We start from the raw sequence: 19,481 nt of genomic DNA on the forward strand, positions 1-19,481 counted from the left end.
GTGTCTTCTCGTTAAGGGGGAGTTTTGCTTTCCACTGTCACTGCATGCAAAGTTCTCGTTTATGTCGCTAAGAGCAGACTAAAAATGTTTCCTAGGCCAGCAAAATATTCAAACCATACAGACAGAAAAGTTGACACTTTTCTTTTATTAGGGCAAATATTGAGAACTTTTTTCTGGAGATACATCATTTTATTTTCCACGTTGTTAATTCAAATGTTGCATCTTTGATTTACTGCCAAACAGGTTCATAGGAAATAATTGAGAATTAAATATTTTGTGTTTTTTAAGTACAACATTTAATAAAGAAAACGTATGGTCCCTGATTTCTTTGAAATAGCTGATTCTGGATTACGGTGCAAAATGTTTGGACTCTTCTGCCAGGTTCTGTGAGCGATTATCCATGTTCCTGGTCCAGGAGGAGTCATACAGAACCACAGAAAGAGACTGAAGAGCCAAAGAACCCGGTCCTAGAATATACAAAATAACATTAATACCAAATAAATGTCCACTTGTCACAGCACACTGGTCTCCAATTGGGTTGGACTTGAAACCATATGTGGTACGATTCAAATAAAAACAACTGCCACATCCATCCAGTGTTTTGATTGTAACCCTCGTCTGTGAGTCTTTCTTTTGTTCATGCATAAGAACAAAGAAATAAGTTACTGTGCACATTTTGACTGTTGGTTTGTAAAGAGGAAACAATAGGGAGGCATTCTGCTTCTTTCAGGAAGCAGGCGAGAAAAAATACATCTATGGATGGATGGATTGTTTAGCCATTGGGATGTATAGGAACTACAAACCACTGAAGCACAGAACTACAAATATATTCCTATGTCCTGTTTTTATAATTATCAACTGGACACTTAAATAAAATTCTGTTTTTGTCCAAAGCCTTTTGAGAAAGGTCTTAGTTGCCTTTTTTCATTTTCATTGTTTATTATTATTCATTTTATTGTATTTATTTTTTTAATTTGAAAATTTACTTACTATCACTGTTTTATTGATCACAAAATTTGAGTGCTTTTGATTTTTCACTTTGATCTTAGTGTCTGTATGCATTAATTCAAAAGAGAACTCTTCATCCAGAGGAGTTTTCATCAAATACTTATTATGATTAGTATAGCTACTCTTTCACGTTCCCCCCACCCTCCCCCATTTTCAGGTTTTCCCCCATAGGGCCGCAGTCGCCTTGGCTGCTCCCCTGGCTGCATACAGTACAGCTGTGGGCTACTGTATTTGTGTTCAAACAGCTGGAGAGAGGGCAGTGTCGGTCACCTTTCGTTCCCAACACTGTAAGGCAGCAGCAGCTCGACATGAGACAGCCCCCTAGGTGTCTCACTTTCTCAGCGTTTGGACGGAGCGGAGCGCATGCAGCGCCCGGCCCCGGCTGCCCTCCCGCCTGCCCGCCTGCCTGCCTGCCTGCTGCTGCTGCTCGTCTGGCTGACTGGCTGCGTTGACGTCAGCACCGTGTTGATTTGCTGAGGCGAGAGAAGAAAGGAGTTAGTGCGTGTTGAGAGAGCGGGTACTGCGAACTGCCTTACTATGCTGTAGCCCCAACCCCCGTGCACTTCACGGAGTCAAAACGTGCAACTTAGGTGAGTACCGACCCGGGCTAAACGCAGCTGCGACAAGTGCCAGACCCGCTTCTCTGCATGCGCGTCCCTCTGTGTGTTCCGCGTACTTTCATTCACCATATGGGATGTTTTCATGCGTGTTTTTTTTTTTTTTAATGCAGCGCCGCTCTCTGCTCGCTGCGCCTGTCCTCGCTCAACCTTGCCGCTGAAGTTGCCAGCGGACGCCACTTGGGCTCAGCCAAGTTGGAGAGTTCTGGCTGGGAACAAGTGTGTACCTGATCGCGCTGCAAGGTGTGGAAGTTTGCATGAAGCCTGTTGTGAGATGTTAAGGTTGACGTGCGCCCCCCCACCCCCAGCCCCTCCACCCACCCGCCCCCAGCCCCTCTGCCTCTCTCTGTGTTGTCTGGTTAGTATTCTGGAGATCGCAGTCAGAGGACGTGAGGTCTGGCTGCTTCACCGGGAGCCAGACAGCACATGACGCCGCGCCGCGCGTCACTTTGCTGGGGAGAGGAGGGGAAAAAAAAAATCTCGCTCCGCTCGTTTTAATTTTAGTCAAAATTACGCAATTTCCAGACAGATGCGCTCTTTTTCCAGTCCCCGCGTCTCCAGGCGCACCAGCCTGGCTCATTTAGCTGAGGTGACATCACGGTGAGGACTGGAGACACCGGTCTTTATTCACAAAACAAGCCCAAAACCCCCACGCAGCTCCTGCTCTGTCAGGCTGTTAATTGATTGGCAGCCAACTGGATGTTTGATTGGTTATCAATAATCGCTGTGAGGGGGGGGGAGAGGGGGGGAGGACTGGTAACAGAAGCGATGGCAAGTTGATTTGTTATCGAATGTGTCTGATCTTTCTCTTCCCCTTTTCACTCCTTCCCTCTTTATCTCCTCGCAGCGGCAGAGACCGTACCTGCCCCCCTTTCATTCCGCCACCTGCGCGTTGATCCGGCTCGCTCTCCGGGTCTCAGGTGGACTTCTTGAGAATAATATATATAAAAAACAACCCCGCCACGGCCAGTCTCTGAGATTGGACCGTTTATATGTTTTTTTCTCTGCGCTTGTTGTGTGTCAGAGGAATATTGAGCGCTGTTTATCCTTGTTGTGGCTGCCTCGTCAAGGCGCGCAATGGCAGACAACCCGTGATCTGATCGATTCTGCTCCTTTTTTTCCTGTGAAGCCTGCCTAATATGGTCATTGTCAGCGATCTATACTGTCCTCTGGGGAGACAATCTGCGCTGCTTTAATGTATTTAATGTAGTCCCCGCTCCTTTGCATAATGCATAACCTTGTGTATAATTTGTCTGCTGCAGCTGGCTCAACGTTAACGCCGTCTAGACGCTCCGCAGCCTTCTTCTTTATTAATAGAGACCAGACAAAGTCCCCCAGAACAGAAACGGGAACTTTACATCCCAGCACAGAGCGCAACAAGCATCGACCATTTACGGGGCCATAAATCGCTCCTATTGGCAAACATGTTATAAAGATAATGTTCGGTTTGAAGAATAATCTCTGTTTACAGAGAGAGAGAGAGAGAGAGAGAGAGGGCCGGGGGGCTCCCAGCTAGAGGAATACCTGTGGTTTCATCATTACCTCCACTCCTAATCGATTTGGGTTAATTCCCCCTTCCACCCAAAAAAGACAACCGGTCCAGGCAGTGGTGGGATCATTTTCTGTGATCCAGGGCGCAAACAATAGGTGCCAGCATCATTTAACATCACTGCAGCCTGTTCCACTTTGGGCTTCTAGGAGTAGCTGAACAGTTTTGTTTTCAAGAATAAAAATAGGACGTAAATATATGGAGTTTTCAGGTGACAAATGTGACTTTTCTTTTTGTAGTCCTTATGTTGAATGCTGCAGAAAGCAAATTAAAATGAGCTAAAGTTTTAAAAAGAGACATGCACCCATCAGACTTTTTTTTTCTTAGTTCCAGCTTGAGGAAAGTCTAACTTTTAGATTCTTTAGCTATTTTTATAAAATGTTTCGATAAGCAGAATGGAAAATTTTGAAATTAGGAAGTTTTTAAAAGGCGAAATGCACTAGTCAGACTTTTTCTCTTCTTTACTGATTTATGATTGAGGAGAACGATCAATAAAAAAAAAAGTCTTTCTGGTCTGATCTTATCCTGGCCAAGACTATTTTCTTCTCTTTAAAAAAATAACACATTAAACGGACAATTGTACTCCAGGTACAGGTAGTAGTTTACTATCCAATTAAAAAATAAGTAAGGCATCGCCTTATTTTATCATCAAATCATGTCTAATCTTGACGTGATCTGAAAAATATAAATTTTCAAAAGTGCATCAAAATTGGCAATGGACATCAAGCTGCCTGTTCAGGAACCAAAATCTGTTTCTTTGATATTGAAAAATTTGACCTTTTCTGGATAAAATGCCAGTAAAACAAAGAATTCCCCAAAATTTGAGTGCGGTAATGTATCAGCAAACAGCTTAAACCTGGATTTATATTATGTTTTTGAGTAATCAGAGGTTTGACTCATGAAAAAAAATCTTTTAATTCAAACGTCATTCAGAATATTTTTGCTTTATGTTTTAACATCATAATCAGTCAAATATGGTGGACTGGATCCTGAACAAAATTTTGTAAAACAGTGTTGGGCAGAGAAAAATCAGATCGGCAGATCTTTTATAAAAGTGGTTTTTGATGGATTTACATGGTGGGATTTCTTTAGTTTTGTTGCATTTAATGAATAAAGAAAAAAAAATCAGACTTTTTCAGTAATTGACCCTCAGACCACGGATCTGATCTCCGGCCGATTGATTGCGTTTAAGTCTTTTTATTTTTCAGTCAGAGCTGTCCTTTCTCATAAGACTCGCCTTCTATGAACTCAGCCAGAAACTAGGTCAGTGGAAGTGGTAGCTGGTAGCTTCTCCTCCTTTTCTTTCATTCATGCATCGTCTGTTGTTGCAACAGTGTTTATTTAATTGGACCCGAGAAGCGGTGTGCTGTAACTTCACGTCGGGCGAATCTGAATGCAGAGATGTCCAATTTTTAAAGTGCAACGTAGCCTCGGGGCTGCTAATTGAATCTGGACCTGTCCTCATTATTTAGCATGGGTCAAACATGCTTTAGAAATAAGGTGGAGCAACATGTTGCCCTGTTAACTCGAATAATGAAATTACCAACAGTCAACAGACATGTTCATTCATTTGAGATTTTAAGCGCCTGAGAGCGGAGCGGAGAGGAGAGCAGAGGAGAGGGGCGTTAAGTGCAGCAGCGTTGTGTGCCTTCGCCTCATCCTGCTTTCTTTTCCACCCATTCCTGGCCACTGCTCTCTGCTCCCGTTTGTGATGAGAATACTGAGTAAGATGCTATTTAATTTCAGAAAGGCTGTCGACTGTCGCTGCGAGCCAAGCGGCGGAGTGAAAGCCCCACAATTCACTCTTGTTTAACTGGTGTACATCCCCATCAGATAAGCAAATGAAGACATCTTTTTAGCATAACATATGTCGGACTGATTGGTATGCAGGGGGAGCCTGTTGGACAGCCAGCAAATTGTCTCCTTTTAGAAAATACTGTCAATACCCCGTGCACATTCTCAGAACAATGCCGCTGCACAGATTGTTTACCGTCCCTGCAGGATATTTGCAATCCGAGACTCCGGTGGCCTCACACTTTTCCATTTGCATAATAAATTGAGGTGTGTTGTGAATACATACACTGTCACACTAAATGTTTAAAATGACCTTTCTAATGTGGAAGAGAGCATTCCACTTGTTGAATTTCGAGCTATTTTTCCTCTCGTAGATTTCTTCTTTTTCTGATCATCAAATAAACCTTAACCCCAGACAAAGCGAGTAGAAAACAATGCTTCTATTTTATTACGGAAAATAAAACCATCCAAACAAACCCAGAACAATCCGAAAAAGCATTCGCACCATAAACATAGCAACTGGTTGTGTCATCCCACAATGAAGGCGACTCTTTTCAGATCGCTGTCTTGCTGCATAGAGCTGGAGCTTTAGGCTTTAGCTGATGGCCAGATCGTCTCCTTCAGGATTTTTTGCTCTGGAACAGAATTTATTCTTCATCAATTGGGGCAAGTCGCTCTGAGGCTGAAGCAGCAACACAGGCTCAGACCAACACACCACCGCTGCTGTGTTTGACAGTCTCCACAGAATATTTGCTCAAAAGTTCAAGACATTTGTTGGTAAAAATGAAACAGGCCTTTGTGTTTTCTGAGCCAACTATGGTTCTGTCTTTGCAGCTCCTCCACGGAGGCTCTCTCTGTCTCTCTCTCTCTTTCTTCCTATTGTTGAAATATGACCTCAGACCTTAACTGAGGGAGTGAGACCTGAAGTGCTTTAAATGTTTTTATGATTTTTTTTTGTGACCTCCTATGTACGAGTCACAAAAAAACTTAATAATTTTGTCGGGATACATTTGTTAGCCCAGACACTCTTGAGATGTTTCTCTGGTCTTCCATGCGTTCTCCATTTGTGGATAATAGTTTTCACTGAGATTCTCTTCAAAATGTCTTCAGCTCCTTCTCCATTGTTAAGTGTCACTCTGACTAGTTACTGTCTGGTTCAGTTGTAGGCAAGTTGGGTGTGTCTTCATTGGAAGTGTGTTCCTCACTATGTGGGCGTGAATATAGGCAGGAATGTGGGAGCATGAGCGCACAGGAGCCGTGGTTGATGATGTCAGTTTGCATGTGTACCGTTGGGCAGCCAGAATATTGGTTCACTGTGGCTTGCCCTGTCCAGTTGATGTTGCATGTGGCCTTGTGCAAGTACCACCTTCGCTCATCCAGTGACGTAAATCCAATCAACAAATGCAATCTGTTGCCAATCAAATCGCTTCCAATATGAGGCTTGACCTGACTTACACTAGTCCTGAGGTGTTTCCAGAAAAACTGTGAGGAACTACGCAGGATCTGCAAATGAGGACGAATATGTGTGGGGCGGACTAGGGTAGAACTGGTTAAAGCCACCGTTTTATTTTTCATTTTATTTGAATTTTTGTAGTTCAGCGTGTGATGCTTTCATTGTTTTTGTCAGACAAGTTTTATTTAAGTAGTTGACTCTGCAGGCCTAGAAGTAATCAGGCCTGGGTTTGGCTTGTGAAATTGATCTCAGCTTTCCAAAAGTGTTTACTTTCATCTATTTGTTGTTGGTTTTTTTTACTAAAAAAATGGGCTCATCATTTTAAAATGACATTTTATGTTTTTTTCAAAGTATCTTTATTCTGAAATGCGTGTCAAAAGAGCAAAAACTAAAATTTGTAAGTTTATTTTTTACACCCATGTATTGATTTTATTTTATTTTTTTCTGTACAGGTTTCAACTTGTTTACAAAGACAGTCAAAAGCTCTCCTGAACGGGGGAAGGTGAGCCTCATGAGTCGGCCTCGAGTATTGCATCGACAAAATGGATTTAAGTAAAATGGGTGTGATTCAGCTCCAGAACCCCAACCATCCCACCGCCCTGCTGCAGAAGGCCAACCAGATGCGCCTGGCCGGGACACTTTGTGATGTGATTATCATGGTGGACAGCCAAGAGTTTCATGCTCACCGGACTGTGCTAGCCTGCACCAGCAAAATGTTTGAAATCCTCTTCCACCGCAGCAGCCAGCATTACACCCTGGACTTTCTTTCACCAAAGACTTTTCAGCAGATTTTGGAGTATGCTTACACTGCCACGCTCCAGGCCAAGGTGGAGGACTTGGATGATCTTCTGTATGCAGCTGAGATCCTGGAGATCGAGTATTTAGAAGAACAATGCCTAAAGATTCTGGAGACCATCCAGTCCTCGGACGAGAACGACGTGGAGGTCAGCGCTAATGATGGCAGCACAGAGGAGGACGAGGAGCGCAAAGGCCAGAACGGAGCCAAAATCTCCAAAAAACATTCCATGGAGAGCTCCTACCTGTCAGGTACCCAACAGGCTCCCAACATGTCCGGCGTAGTCGACCAGAGTCCCTCCGTCTCCACTTCCTTCAACGTCTCCAACCTGAGTCCCACCAAAGCCGCTGTCGACAGCCTGATGAGCATCGGTCAGTCTCTGTTGCAGCAGGGCTTCACCGGAGAGCAGCTCATCCACGCTAACTCCCACCACCTGATGTCTGAGATCAAGACCGAAAACATGCAGGTGGACATGGGTGGAAATGGCCATGAGAGCCCTCAGAACATGGAGTCCAGCGCCTCCAGCAACGGAGAGCGAAGCGGCGAAGACAGGAACCGAGACGGCCCCGGAACCCCGACTAGGAGCAGCGTGATCACCAGCGCCCGAGAACTGCATTACGTCCGCGACGACGGCATGGGCGACCACCAGGCCGAAGTCAGTCAGATGGGGCTAGAGGCGATGGCGGGGATGACGGAGAAACACCTGGCCTCACTGTACTCCTTACCCGTTAACCACAAAACAGATGCCATGATGTCCATGCCGGTGTCCATGGCCTCCGCTCTCCCCATGTCTCCGGCCCTGGCTATGTCCATGGACTTCAGCACCTACGGGGGCCTCCTGCCACAAAGCTTCATCCAGAGAGAGTTCTTCAGCAAGCTGGGGGAGCTGGCAGTGGGCATGAAACCGGACGGCAGGAACCAGCACGAGCGATGCAACGTTTGCGGCGCAGAGCTTCCAGATAACGAAGCTGTGGAGCAGCACAGGTGAGTCACCTCCAGATTCACTGTTTTTCTTTTCACCTCGAAACTTTCAAACGTTCCAAATGACGTCCATGTTAGAGGTCTGCAAAATGTAATATGTTGTAATGTATATCTATACAGCAGCCTGTCTGTCTTCAGAGAGGAGTCAGATTGCAAACGATAGATAGATGAGCCTGAGAAAACTTCTAAAGATTGAAGGAAAAACTTTCTAAAATAAGAACATGGAACAGATCTAAACTTAAAGCCCAGAAAAATCGTCAGAGAGCCCAGTTTGACCGATCCACCTGTGTACTGATGCAGTCACGGATTTCCTACCAACCCAGTGGATCTCCAGTCAATGTGAAAATGAATCACGACTCAACGGTGGTTAAAAGCACCTGACTGCGGTATCTGTTTGTTGATATTTAAATGTGAAAAATCAAGTGAAAATGCGTGAAACACCATTAGCAGGACCACCAGACAACTTTTCTTCTTTTTCCTGTGAATCACTAAACGGTTATTTACCTTTACATCCACTGATTCAGAGAACTGCTTTGCATATTTGTTACATGGAGTCAAACAAGTTCTGGCACCCAGGCATTCCAGCCCGGCATGACAGAAATTACCTTCTTCAGTTTATTTACATTGCTTGGTGTTGCTTCAGAATCAGTATGTTTGATGTCACCCCATGGATTTTCTATGATATTTTTCTGACTGCTCCCAAAATTATGAGTCTCCATGCTAAACAGAGTATTATGGTTTAAATTCAGTGTTTGTCATCATCTGAAACCCAGAAAGTAGAATTTTGCTTTCATTTATAACTTATTTAAGTCTATAACTTGTTTCTCAGTTCCTCTCTAGAGTTGTCAATGTGTTTTATTACCAAACTGTCATCTATTTAACTCATGTTGTTCAATAATAACGACTGAAATAATGGTACAATAATGGGATGACTGAAAATGTCTCGACAGCATAGTGCTCGTCTTCACATAGGTGTCTTCCAATTAGGGGGGCACAAATAAATTTCCTGACCTATAAAATGGCCCAGATTTCTTTAACTTTGACTGACAAGAGAAACCGACCTTATGCTGTCTGGAAAGGTCTGAAAATCTGCCACTGTGTGTTTTATTCATGTCTGCATAACTACAGTTAACAGTAGTCACTCTACTGTTACCAACTTAGAGGCTTTGTCGCTATATGTAGTGACTTTCCTGCTTTTGTTCCAACCCCCAGCATGGAACAAAATCTGAATTGGCTGGCCAGGCTTTTTAAAGATGATTGGCAAGAAAACTTGAATTGGGGCACCCCTCATTCTAATTGTTGAAATACACACAGATACCTTTCGTGGGTAGCTTGTACTCGCGACAGAAGCGTACAAGCAGGTAGTGCGTCACTAAATGTTTGATAAACTTGTAGAAACAGCAAAAAAGTTACACTTCTGCAGTCAAACTTTGTAGTTAAGAGTTATGCTGGGATTGGACTTCTTCTATGGAGTATTTGTTTTTTGTTTTTTGCTTCCAGTTGTTGAATACAAGCAAATTTATCTGCAGCTTCATCTACTGTTTAAAGTAAGAAATGCAGCCTCTGAAATGGTGGTATACAAGTCAGCAGGGCATTCTTCACAGTCAAATTATCTCAAGACAGCTGCTATGTGGAGGTATAACAGCAGATTAAACCTTCTCTGATCATCTGCTGGCCATTGGCTGCTCAAACTTTCTATTCTAATTGTTCTTCCATTCATTCAAATCTCAGTTTTGTGTGTTTTTCCATGCTTTTCTGTCTGCATTTTCCATTTTAGATAATTTCAGTTCTTCTCCTGAACAATGCCTGGAATGGTCTGTAAAACTCAGGTTGCACTACAATCCAGCATGATGTCTTTAAATAATGGCCACCTGTTTGACAGAATGAATGTCTTCACTGATCAAAATTCTCACAGTTGTGATTTTGAACACGGTGCTTTCAATTAGTGTCTCCATTGTACCTAATTGGCAGGATGGATATCATGAGTGTTGAATCTGGTTTCTCTATTACTCTACTACATATACTAAAAAATGTTTGACATGTAGAAATATAATGTCTACCAGACAAAGTGATATTTATGTATTTGTTTATTGCAGAAGATAAATAGAAACTGAATCTAAGTATATATTCACACAACAGGTCAATTCCAATTTATTTATTTCTTGGTGGGGGCATTCATATAACTAACTAAACCCCAGTGCAATGAGACTTCTGTGAAGAGTTTACCAGCCCATACATGCACAGAAGAATGTAGATGTCACACAGCAGCGCTCTGTTTACATAATTAATAATGATTTTAAAGTTTATTCAGCAGCGTTAGCCGACCGTATTGCCACAAGATCATGGTAAATGGTAGAGTACTTGCATAGTGATTTATCAAGTCCAGAGGATTCTTCACACTACAGTCATTCACATATTCACACACGCTGATGGTCAACTACTGCCCGCTGATCACCACCGGCAGGTGAGGTGGATGTCTTGCCCAAGGACACAACAGCAGACGAGGGTGGAGTGGTGTGGTGTTCAAACCAGCAACCCACCGTTTGCAGTGCAAACGCCTACCACTGTCACCATCATAACACAAAGGAAGCTAACTACATAAAGCACAATTAATAGTAATGGCCTTTTGTGAAGCATTGACTGCAATTTCTACATAGTGATCTGTTTGAATGCGTAGTCAGTCCAGGATTGTGATGTGATGTGATTCACTGACAGACTTCTCTCACAAATTTATAATTTTCAGCCATTGTTTATGTCCAGATTTACTGCTTCCTGCTTTTTCTGGTGCAGAATTCTGACGCATGTCATCTTAAATGCGTCATGACCATTCAGACAGCATTAGATGCATATCTTTATTAGTACCACATATGGGAGTGGCACAGATTGTACGTTTTAGGGTGAAAAAATTGAAATTGAACTGTTAAGACTGTGGTGAAAACGTTGGACATGGGTTACATTTACCTACTGTGTGAATGCCACCTATGCACTTCTGGGCAATGCACAGTAAGGAGAAGAAGTTTGTAGATTTTTTATTTATTTATTTATTTTATAGCCAACAAAAAAAGTCCCTCTGTTACGCTACATTTGAAGAGTTCAGATCCTTTAAATGTCAAACTGCAGTTGTGTGCAGCTGACAGCTCCGGCCAGGAGATTCACTCCTCCAGTAACTGCCAGGCCTGCCCAGGTGACTGCCGAAGCACTGCTGTCTCAACATTGTCCAAGACCATTAGTCACACCTTCCAATATGTGGGCAGCAGCCATCGCACACACTTACCGCTGTGGGACCCCCTTGTCCTGGACCTGACTCCCTTCCCCTTTCCCATAACTGCACAAGGGGGTCCTTTATTGGCTTGATAATTGGAGTAGACGGTGAGCTCAGGAAATGAGTGCTGAAGCCGGGCCCTGAGACAACAAGGTAGTTCTGGGAGAGGGGAGTGGCAGCAGACGAGATATCAGCCCTGCAGCTTTTTCAGCCTGTTGAGTCAGTCAGCCTCGCTAACCGAGTATTCCTGGGATTTTAACAGTCCGACTTTTCCCCTTAACTGGAGACATTCTGCTGCATTCAAGGCCACCTTCTCACCCTGCAATGTTTGCTCAGATCAATGAGAAACGCAGCGGTTAAAGTTCAATCTTTAACCCCCTAAGCCGGTTCAGTCGCGGCTAAATTTGTCTCACGGTTGTTTTTGGGAGAAAATAGTGGAAATGATAGAACAGCTTTTACTCATGAGAGCAGTGTCCTTGTTCAGAGCCTCTCACTAATGTTTCTCCACCATTTAATAACGGCAATGAAGTCTGTTACTTCTCTGGTGCTGGCAATTACGACTGAAAGCGTTTCTATTTGCTTGGCCTTCATGAAAAGTGCCCATTATTTATGATATAAAAGAGGAATTTGAGCGCAGACTGACTGTTGTTTCATGGGGAGAAGGTAAACATTCAGGTAGATTTCTGGCTGCTTATGATCAATTCTCCTCAAGCCTTTGTGCAAGAGGCAGCAACTCACTTTGTTAATGGACAAGCTCCATCAGTCTCTGTCTTCTGGTGGGGTGGGTGGGGGTCTGGTGTGTGAAATGGTTGCCTGTGTTTCAAGAGGAATTTCATCAATTCGCTCAAGCTGGGAAATCTTGTATCAAAGGAGATTTCCAAACCGTTTCATGCATTGATCTTCCCGCTTTGCACCGTAGCATACTAATGGGTTAATTTAGTCTGGTTGATACACCGACACGACACTGTTTAATATTGCATGCGCTGTCCTGACAGCCTCCTGAAGTGTGGAAATCAAACATTGCATCATCCGCAGCCGTCCGCACATGAAAGCGCCGCCACGCCGCGCTGAGATGCCTGATAATTCAGATGCTCTTCGTGTCCTCACAGATTCCTCCGTGGGTCGTCGAGCGGCGCATCAACTCCCTCTCCCTCGTCTACTCTTGTACGAACTGCCGGGCATTCTTCGTGTTTTATTTCAGACAGGCTGGGTTCTGTTTCATTGAACTAATTACACATCATTTCCCCACAGCCACCGTGTCAGGGTCACCTCTGGCTCCCCCCCTCCTCCACAGCAAGAAGCGCATGAAAAAAGTTTAACCTGGGTGCACCTGGGTCAAGTCAAAACATGGGTGTAATTGTTTCCAGATGTGGCACGGGTCAGTGCTGTGAGGTGTCTGCGTGTGTGCTCCGGTGTTGCAATGAATGCACCAGAAAGTACCCACTTCCTGAATAAATCTGCCCTCTGCCCCCTTCCATTCCTCTGTGCCCTGGATTATATCGCAAAGAACGGCACAGATACGGGGAGGCCGCTTCACACACGGACCTGGAAACATGTTATTTACTGCAAATCAGGCTGGAATGGAGAAAAACGGAGAGGAGCCGAGAGATAAGGGCAGTGTCCTCCACGGTTATTGTTGCCCCGGGTGAAGATGTGTAAAAAGTCTTAAAATATATGCCTTTTTTATTTCAGTAGCGGAGTCTGACACAAAGATTGTAGAAAAAGCCAGCCTCTATTTGGATATCTTTCAAACGCTGTGTTCAGACATAATTTACTTCAACGAATGCTCAAGCTCTAATAACTACAAATTAATGTAAATTCCTTAAAATGAAGAGTTGCTTCTCCTGTGCGTTTTCAAAATGAGGAAAGACCAAAGAACATTGGCACATCCAGGAAGTGGATATTTTGATAAAGATAAATGATTATTCACTAGATACAGCCTGGACTCAACCTTTATAAAATAGACCACTTTAACATCAAACAGTGTAATGATATTTAAAACTCACAAGCTGAGACAAGACGGTATTTAGTTAGTGTTACTTTCAAGAAAACTTGAAATAATAATAAACATATAATTAGAGTTGTTCCGGCATCTTCTGCTCGACCTTCATCCTCAGCAAAAATAGTGATGTTTTAATATCGCAAGATAGTGTTGCATTCCTATTAATTACATTTCAAAATAAACTGATATTTATTGATGGTTGCCATAAAAACGGCCATAACTGTTAGAGTTATGGCCGACTTACTCTACACACCACGGAGTTACTGTGCACTGACAATCAGCAGTCTTAACAAAAGCCTCCCACACTTTTCTCTCTCTGTTCAGAAAAAGAGAAATGTGGCTGTTTTTGACATTTTTCCAGATGTGAAAATCATGGACAGGGTGTGAAAACTAAAACAGTTCTCATGGTTAATATGGAAGCGTCTAAGAGCAGCATTCATGCAGATGGCTGATTCACCAAATAATATCAGATTTGTCACTTGAATGATTAAAAAAGTGTAATATCCGGTGCTGTAAGAATTTAAGATTAAAATTGTTCAAAAAATTTGCTCAAGTTTCAAAAATAAAAAATGTATATATAGTGGGGATAAACATATTATAACACAGTTTGCATTAGTGGCAATAACTGTTGCTTTTCTGTTTTACATAAGTCATTAAATCATGTTGTTTTTGTGTATTTTTTATTTGTGGTTGAACAAATTGAAACTTTTCGGTAATCAAACCTGCCTGCCCATGCCCACTACTCACCTCCACCTGCCCCCATTTACAGTTTGAAAATAAGCAACTGTGACGAAGAACACAAGACGAAGACCCAAGTTTATCTCTGAGACGGTGAAGAGGAGAATAGTAAAAGAAGGAGAAGAAAATCTCTAAAATTGGCATTTTGCAGTTTTTCTGACTATAATTTATTTCCAAGCTTCTGCACTTAATTTCCAATCCTGTTTGACGTTTATTGCATTTGAAGGAAGAGCCTAAAACTAAATGTAGGGGCCACACTTTATAAGAGCCTGAGGTTAAGTTTTCTAAACATCAGCAATCCCCGGTTTGACCGCAACTTTTCCGTCTTCGTCCCAACCCCCTCTTCCCCGCCCCCAACACACTCTGACAGGCACATCATCATCAGCTCCACGCTGGCGGGTCATAGATTTATTTCTCGAAGGCGAATGGACCGAGCGTTGTCAGGGGCTTCAGGCCGACAAGATTACTGCAATATTTTAGTAACCCTTGCTCTGAGAAAGTAATCAACACTCGAGGGACTGGAGTGATGCAGAAGGGTGGAGGGGGGTAACAGAGGAGGAAAACCTCCTCGTTTTTGTATTCTGAACACAGCCTTGACTCTATCTCTTTCACTTAATCGTACATTCTCATGCAAATGACTGACCCTTGCTGTAAGGTGCGTCCCATATGTGAAGAAAGAGATTTCCCACTATAGAAGCTTTAAACGAAACAAAAAGATCAATTGCAAATCCATCTGTGCTCGTATTTTACCTAGTTCTGTTGATAAAATTGGAGAAAATATGCTCTGCTTTTGCTCTGCTTCGTGTTTTATTGTCATCAGGCGTACGGCGGGTGGGAGTGGTGGGAAATAATCACCCCTGCATTAACCTCCGCACGCGCACGCTCTCATGTTCATTACTTTTCACACACATTCCCCCTTCAGTCGCAGCAGCCAGCGCTCGCTCTTCCATCTCCTCTCCCCTTTTGTGGCAAAACCAGGGGGACGGAGGGCGCTCTAATACCCCGGGCCCCAGGTGTTTAAACAGCCAGCCCCAGGCCCTTATCTCTGCATATCAGAGTGAGACAGATAACCCTTGGCAATCTTTCTTAGTAAACCAAGAGCAGATTGAGGCCCGATAGCACTTCCAATGCGTTTGTTGCCGGTGATAACGAAGTATGCACACGCAGGTGTACATATAGGCTGGACTCTGAAGAGAGGTCAAGGGAAGGTATAGAGATCGTTTCCAAACACACACTGACTCTTGAGTGGCTTCTTTGGCCACCGTCAACCATTAACTGCCTGTTTTTATAGTAGTCGCGGCAGAGTGTTGGGTTCTGTTGGCCTGCTGATAGCAATAACCTGCAAGAATCCAAAGAGTAGAAGTTGGCGAATTTACTTGAGAAAGCTTTTGTTTGATCTGATTTCATTGTTTGTGATATTTTCAGCTAGCCTTGCTTTGTTCTAAAATAACAAACTGAGCTTCTGCAGCATATTAAATTGAACATATTTGACACCTCAAGTGTTTTTCTTTTCGTTTGATTGACTGGCAAAGCACTGAAAAATCCCATTTGTTTCTCATTTAATGCATCAAAACTGAAAACTCCCACTTTCAGTAGTCATTGGGCACATCAGCAGTCGGCGTGTTTACGAATGCGATACGTTTTAGAGTTGAGGAAAAGTTTAGGGGGAAAATTAAATCAAAGAAAATGTGTAATTGGCCAAAACCAGGAGAAGCTGAAGAAAACCAGAAATGTGTTCAGGCTGGCTAGAGCTGAATAATATATTTAATAAAAACAGTCAACACAACATTAATGTGTGCAACAAACAACTGCCAAGATGTAATATTTGGCTGTTCAATTTAAAGTACCTTGAATTCTCTCTGTGCATGTGATGCATATTTGACCCAAATATAGACTTATAGATACAGAACCTTGCAAACAATTAAATATGTCTCATTTTTCTCTATATTTTGTCATATTAGAAGCATAAACCTCAGTATAATATGCATACATTTATATTCAGTTTGTCTTCTCCGGCTGAATCAGATTCGACGAAGATTTTCATGGTTAAGGTTCTTCTCTTCAGTTTCAAGTCTTCTACAGCCACGAACAGGTTCTTTTGCTGGTTCTTCCTGTGTTTCCTGGACTTCATGTTGTCTTCTTCTCCATTCATGGTGAAGAAAAGCATTCCTGAATTTCCCAAGTGTGGGACAATAAAGGAAATGTGTTCAGAGTTAGACTGAAAAGATTAATCTGCCACACTCTGAGTTTTAAACATAGGCCAATAAATTCAGCTTTAGTCTCATTGGACCAAAGCGCCTTCTTCTTCATGATGCTGGTTGTTCTCCAATGTTCTCTAACAAACTACTGAGACCTTCACAGACCAGATGCTGTAACTAAAACATTAAACAGTAGAACTGCAGCATGGTGCAAATGTAAAGTAATGCTCTGCTAGCAATTTGTAATCGTAGCTAGCTTTGCTGCCAGTGTAAAACGTGATGCTAGCTTTACTGCATTTGTGTCTTCCAGGTTTAACTGTTTGTTATTCAGTTCATTTCACAGATTGTATTGTGGAAGTTTTAATAACGAGCATGTTTCTACAGATGTGTAATGCCGCTTAAGTTGCCTGTGGCTAATTGAAACTAGCTGTTTTTTGTTGTTGTTTTGCAGTTGGAATTTATTAACGTTTCATAAGAAATAAAAAAAAAAACAAACATAATTTCCTAATTGCGCGCAGCCTTAGTGTTACCAAAGAACACTCTCATTGGTTCATATCTAGTATCAATTTAGCTGGACTATCTAGAGGTTCGCTGTATTATTATCATCGAAGTGCAGAAATGCCAACTGCACGACTCTCGGTAACCCGGAACATGTGAAGGCGATGCTGATTAAATGTAGAAATAAGCCACAGTAAATGTCAAATGTATCATCGTCCAATTAGCAGCTGAGTAAGCCTTGGTAACAGAAGAAGCATATTTGGGGTAAATTTGCTCTTTTTTTTTTAACTACATGCTTCATTGAGTTATGTTTACTTGAATGGCAGCAGGAGTATCAGTTTATGATGTGCGGCTGCAGAAAACTCCTAATGACAGGTGTCGTGTAGAAATGACAGACAGACACCCAGAGCTGTGGTGCTGAACCCTAACCCAGCGCTGTCATCAGCACCGCCACAGCTTCTCCGTTTTCCTTTGTTCAACATCACAATGCAAATCGAGCCTCACTCTGTACCGTGAGGATGAAGTGATGGAGATGTGGGCCAAACCTTCTGAAACAGGAGCACCACAGGAGTGAGGGGCTCGCGGTCCCAACCTGTGAAGCTGTAAGCATTTTTCCTGACAACAAAGCATCCATTACATGGCAGTGGATTACCCCTATTTCTAATCACTCTGTGAGCCAAGTCTTCCCGGCTCACAGTTACAGTATGCCGGTTTAATCATCCCGCAGTACAAAAACGCCTCTCAATGAAACCTGAACCAGAGACGGCGGCAGAGGGCTGTTTGACGTCGTCTTCCCTTTTATCTTCGCACACAGGTGCTTCCTTTGCCCTTCTGGGCGGCGCAGTGTTTGTTTGTGCCCCCGAGGAGCTCCCGATTTGACCGGGCCCTCGGTGACGGCAGCTGCTGGCTGAGGCCCAATTATAGACAGGCTTTAAAAGGCTCTGGTTGAACCGTAAAGATTTACACCACCATCGCTCTGATCTCAGATCTGGGCTCTGTCCTCACTGTCAGGATAGGGAGATGTATCGATTAAAGATTTAACACAGGGAGGGGATACATCATGTGGAATCGGCTGCACAAACTACAAACACTCCTTAAGACACATCTAGCTCTGGATTCTTATTCAGGCTGTTGATAGCTTCAGGTAAAATGGGATTGTTTTCATTTTACTTTGGAAATATTGAAGTGAAAGGCGTCTCCAAACGGAGGTGTAGGTAGTTCTAATGGCAGTAGGGGAAGCGATCTAATCAGCAGGGTGATTAAAACGGCTTCGTTGCCGAGATAAGAGGAAAGGGATGCACACGCCTCAGTGATACAGGTGCCTCAGTGTTGCTCAGGAGATGTGGTCAGGCACAGAATGACATCAGGGTCCCATCTTTTTCCTACTCTGGGGCCCCTCAGGTCAGGTACAAGGTTTGAGGTTCATATGCTGCTGTAGAGTTTGACAGAGTGTGCGCATCAGTGCAGATTGTGTTCAATTGTTAATTTCAAAGAATGTTTTAGCTCTGACGAACCACATTTAATAATAAACAATACATATTGTTTATTGTGAGAATTCATTGACATCCATCTGTCTGGAAAATGTTACAAAGTCATTTTTAAGTCCAAAAACAAGCCCAGAACACCATCTAAAGCAGTGCCTCAGCAGAGGTCAGAGTTCATGATTCAATAATAAGAAAAAAATGGCCTCCATGAAAGAGTTCAGAAGCCATAAAGAACACAGACTAGTCTTTTACCTTTAGAGATCATCTTGATGAACCCCAAAAGTTTAAGGAAAATATTCGGTGGAAGTTTTTGAAAGGGACACACCTCCCCTTACGTCTGTCCCTATGGTCCATGGCTGCTTCACACCCAGACTGACATGATGGAACTATGAATTCTGCCCCTTGCAGAAACTCCGAGAGAAAAATCAGTTCATGATAACTGCCAAAAAATCAATTCCCATAAGAATCACAATTCTCATTTTTACAATTCAGAATCAATTTAAAATATCCCAGAATCAATTTCAAAAAAACAAAACAAATGGACAGTGTTTCGGTCTCCATTTCGGTCTCCTGACGTTTCCCCGCATACACTGGAACGTGCTGCACTAAAGTTTATCAACATGTTTTATGCATAAATGCACTCGGGCAGCAATGTGTGGTTGCTTTTTTGAATCCTCAGGTAACATGAATACATCATACAGAGTTCAGCATCAGATAACAAAGATACATTATATATTCTCTATCAATGCATTGGTAATAGAAAAGCTGTACAGTTTACATCCTCAGATCAGTGATTATGTAGTTTCTGAGAATACTCTCCTTCTCACTGGAAGGTGTCAAGATGTACATGCAGAGAAATGCACGCTATCGCGCCCTGAAGCAGAGATCGTTCTGAGTAATCATAAAATAAATAATCCTATCCCTAATAATAAGTTCAGGTGCACTGGGGTTGTCCAAAACAGACACCCAATAATCTGCTTTTGGAGTGGCCTACTCAAAGTCTGGACCTAAATCCAATTGAAATGCTGTAACATGGCCTTAAATGGTTGTTTATGTAAAAAAAAAAAAAATCACCAAAGAGGCAAAATTATTAAAACGTTT

The 19,481-nt window shown here is 42.8% G+C and overlaps 1 protein-coding gene across 2 annotated transcripts in view; it reads left to right on the plus strand.

The window, feature by feature from the left end:
• Positions 1-1,270: 1,270 nt before the first annotated feature.
• zbtb16a (zinc finger and BTB domain containing 16a) overlaps positions 1,271-19,481 on the plus strand; it is a 173,942-nt gene continuing 155,731 nt past the window's right edge. The window contains exons 1-3 of one of the 2 annotated variants that reach the window (XM_008428574.3): positions 1,271-1,598; positions 1,739-1,868; positions 6,874-8,201. In XM_008428574.3, the coding sequence (XP_008426796.1) occupies positions 6,964-8,201 (1,238 nt within the window). In that variant the 5' untranslated portion in view covers positions 1,271-1,598; positions 1,739-1,868; positions 6,874-6,963. The remainder of the gene's footprint in view (positions 1,599-1,738; positions 1,869-6,873; positions 8,202-19,481) is intronic. The other variant, XM_008428573.3, reaches the window with a different exon arrangement.

Source organism: Poecilia reticulata, chromosome 14 (assembly GCF_904066995.2).
Source record: "Poecilia reticulata chromosome 14, P_reticulata-male-v2, whole genome shotgun sequence".
Taxonomy (NCBI): Eukaryota; Metazoa; Chordata; class Actinopteri; order Cyprinodontiformes; family Poeciliidae; genus Poecilia; species Poecilia reticulata.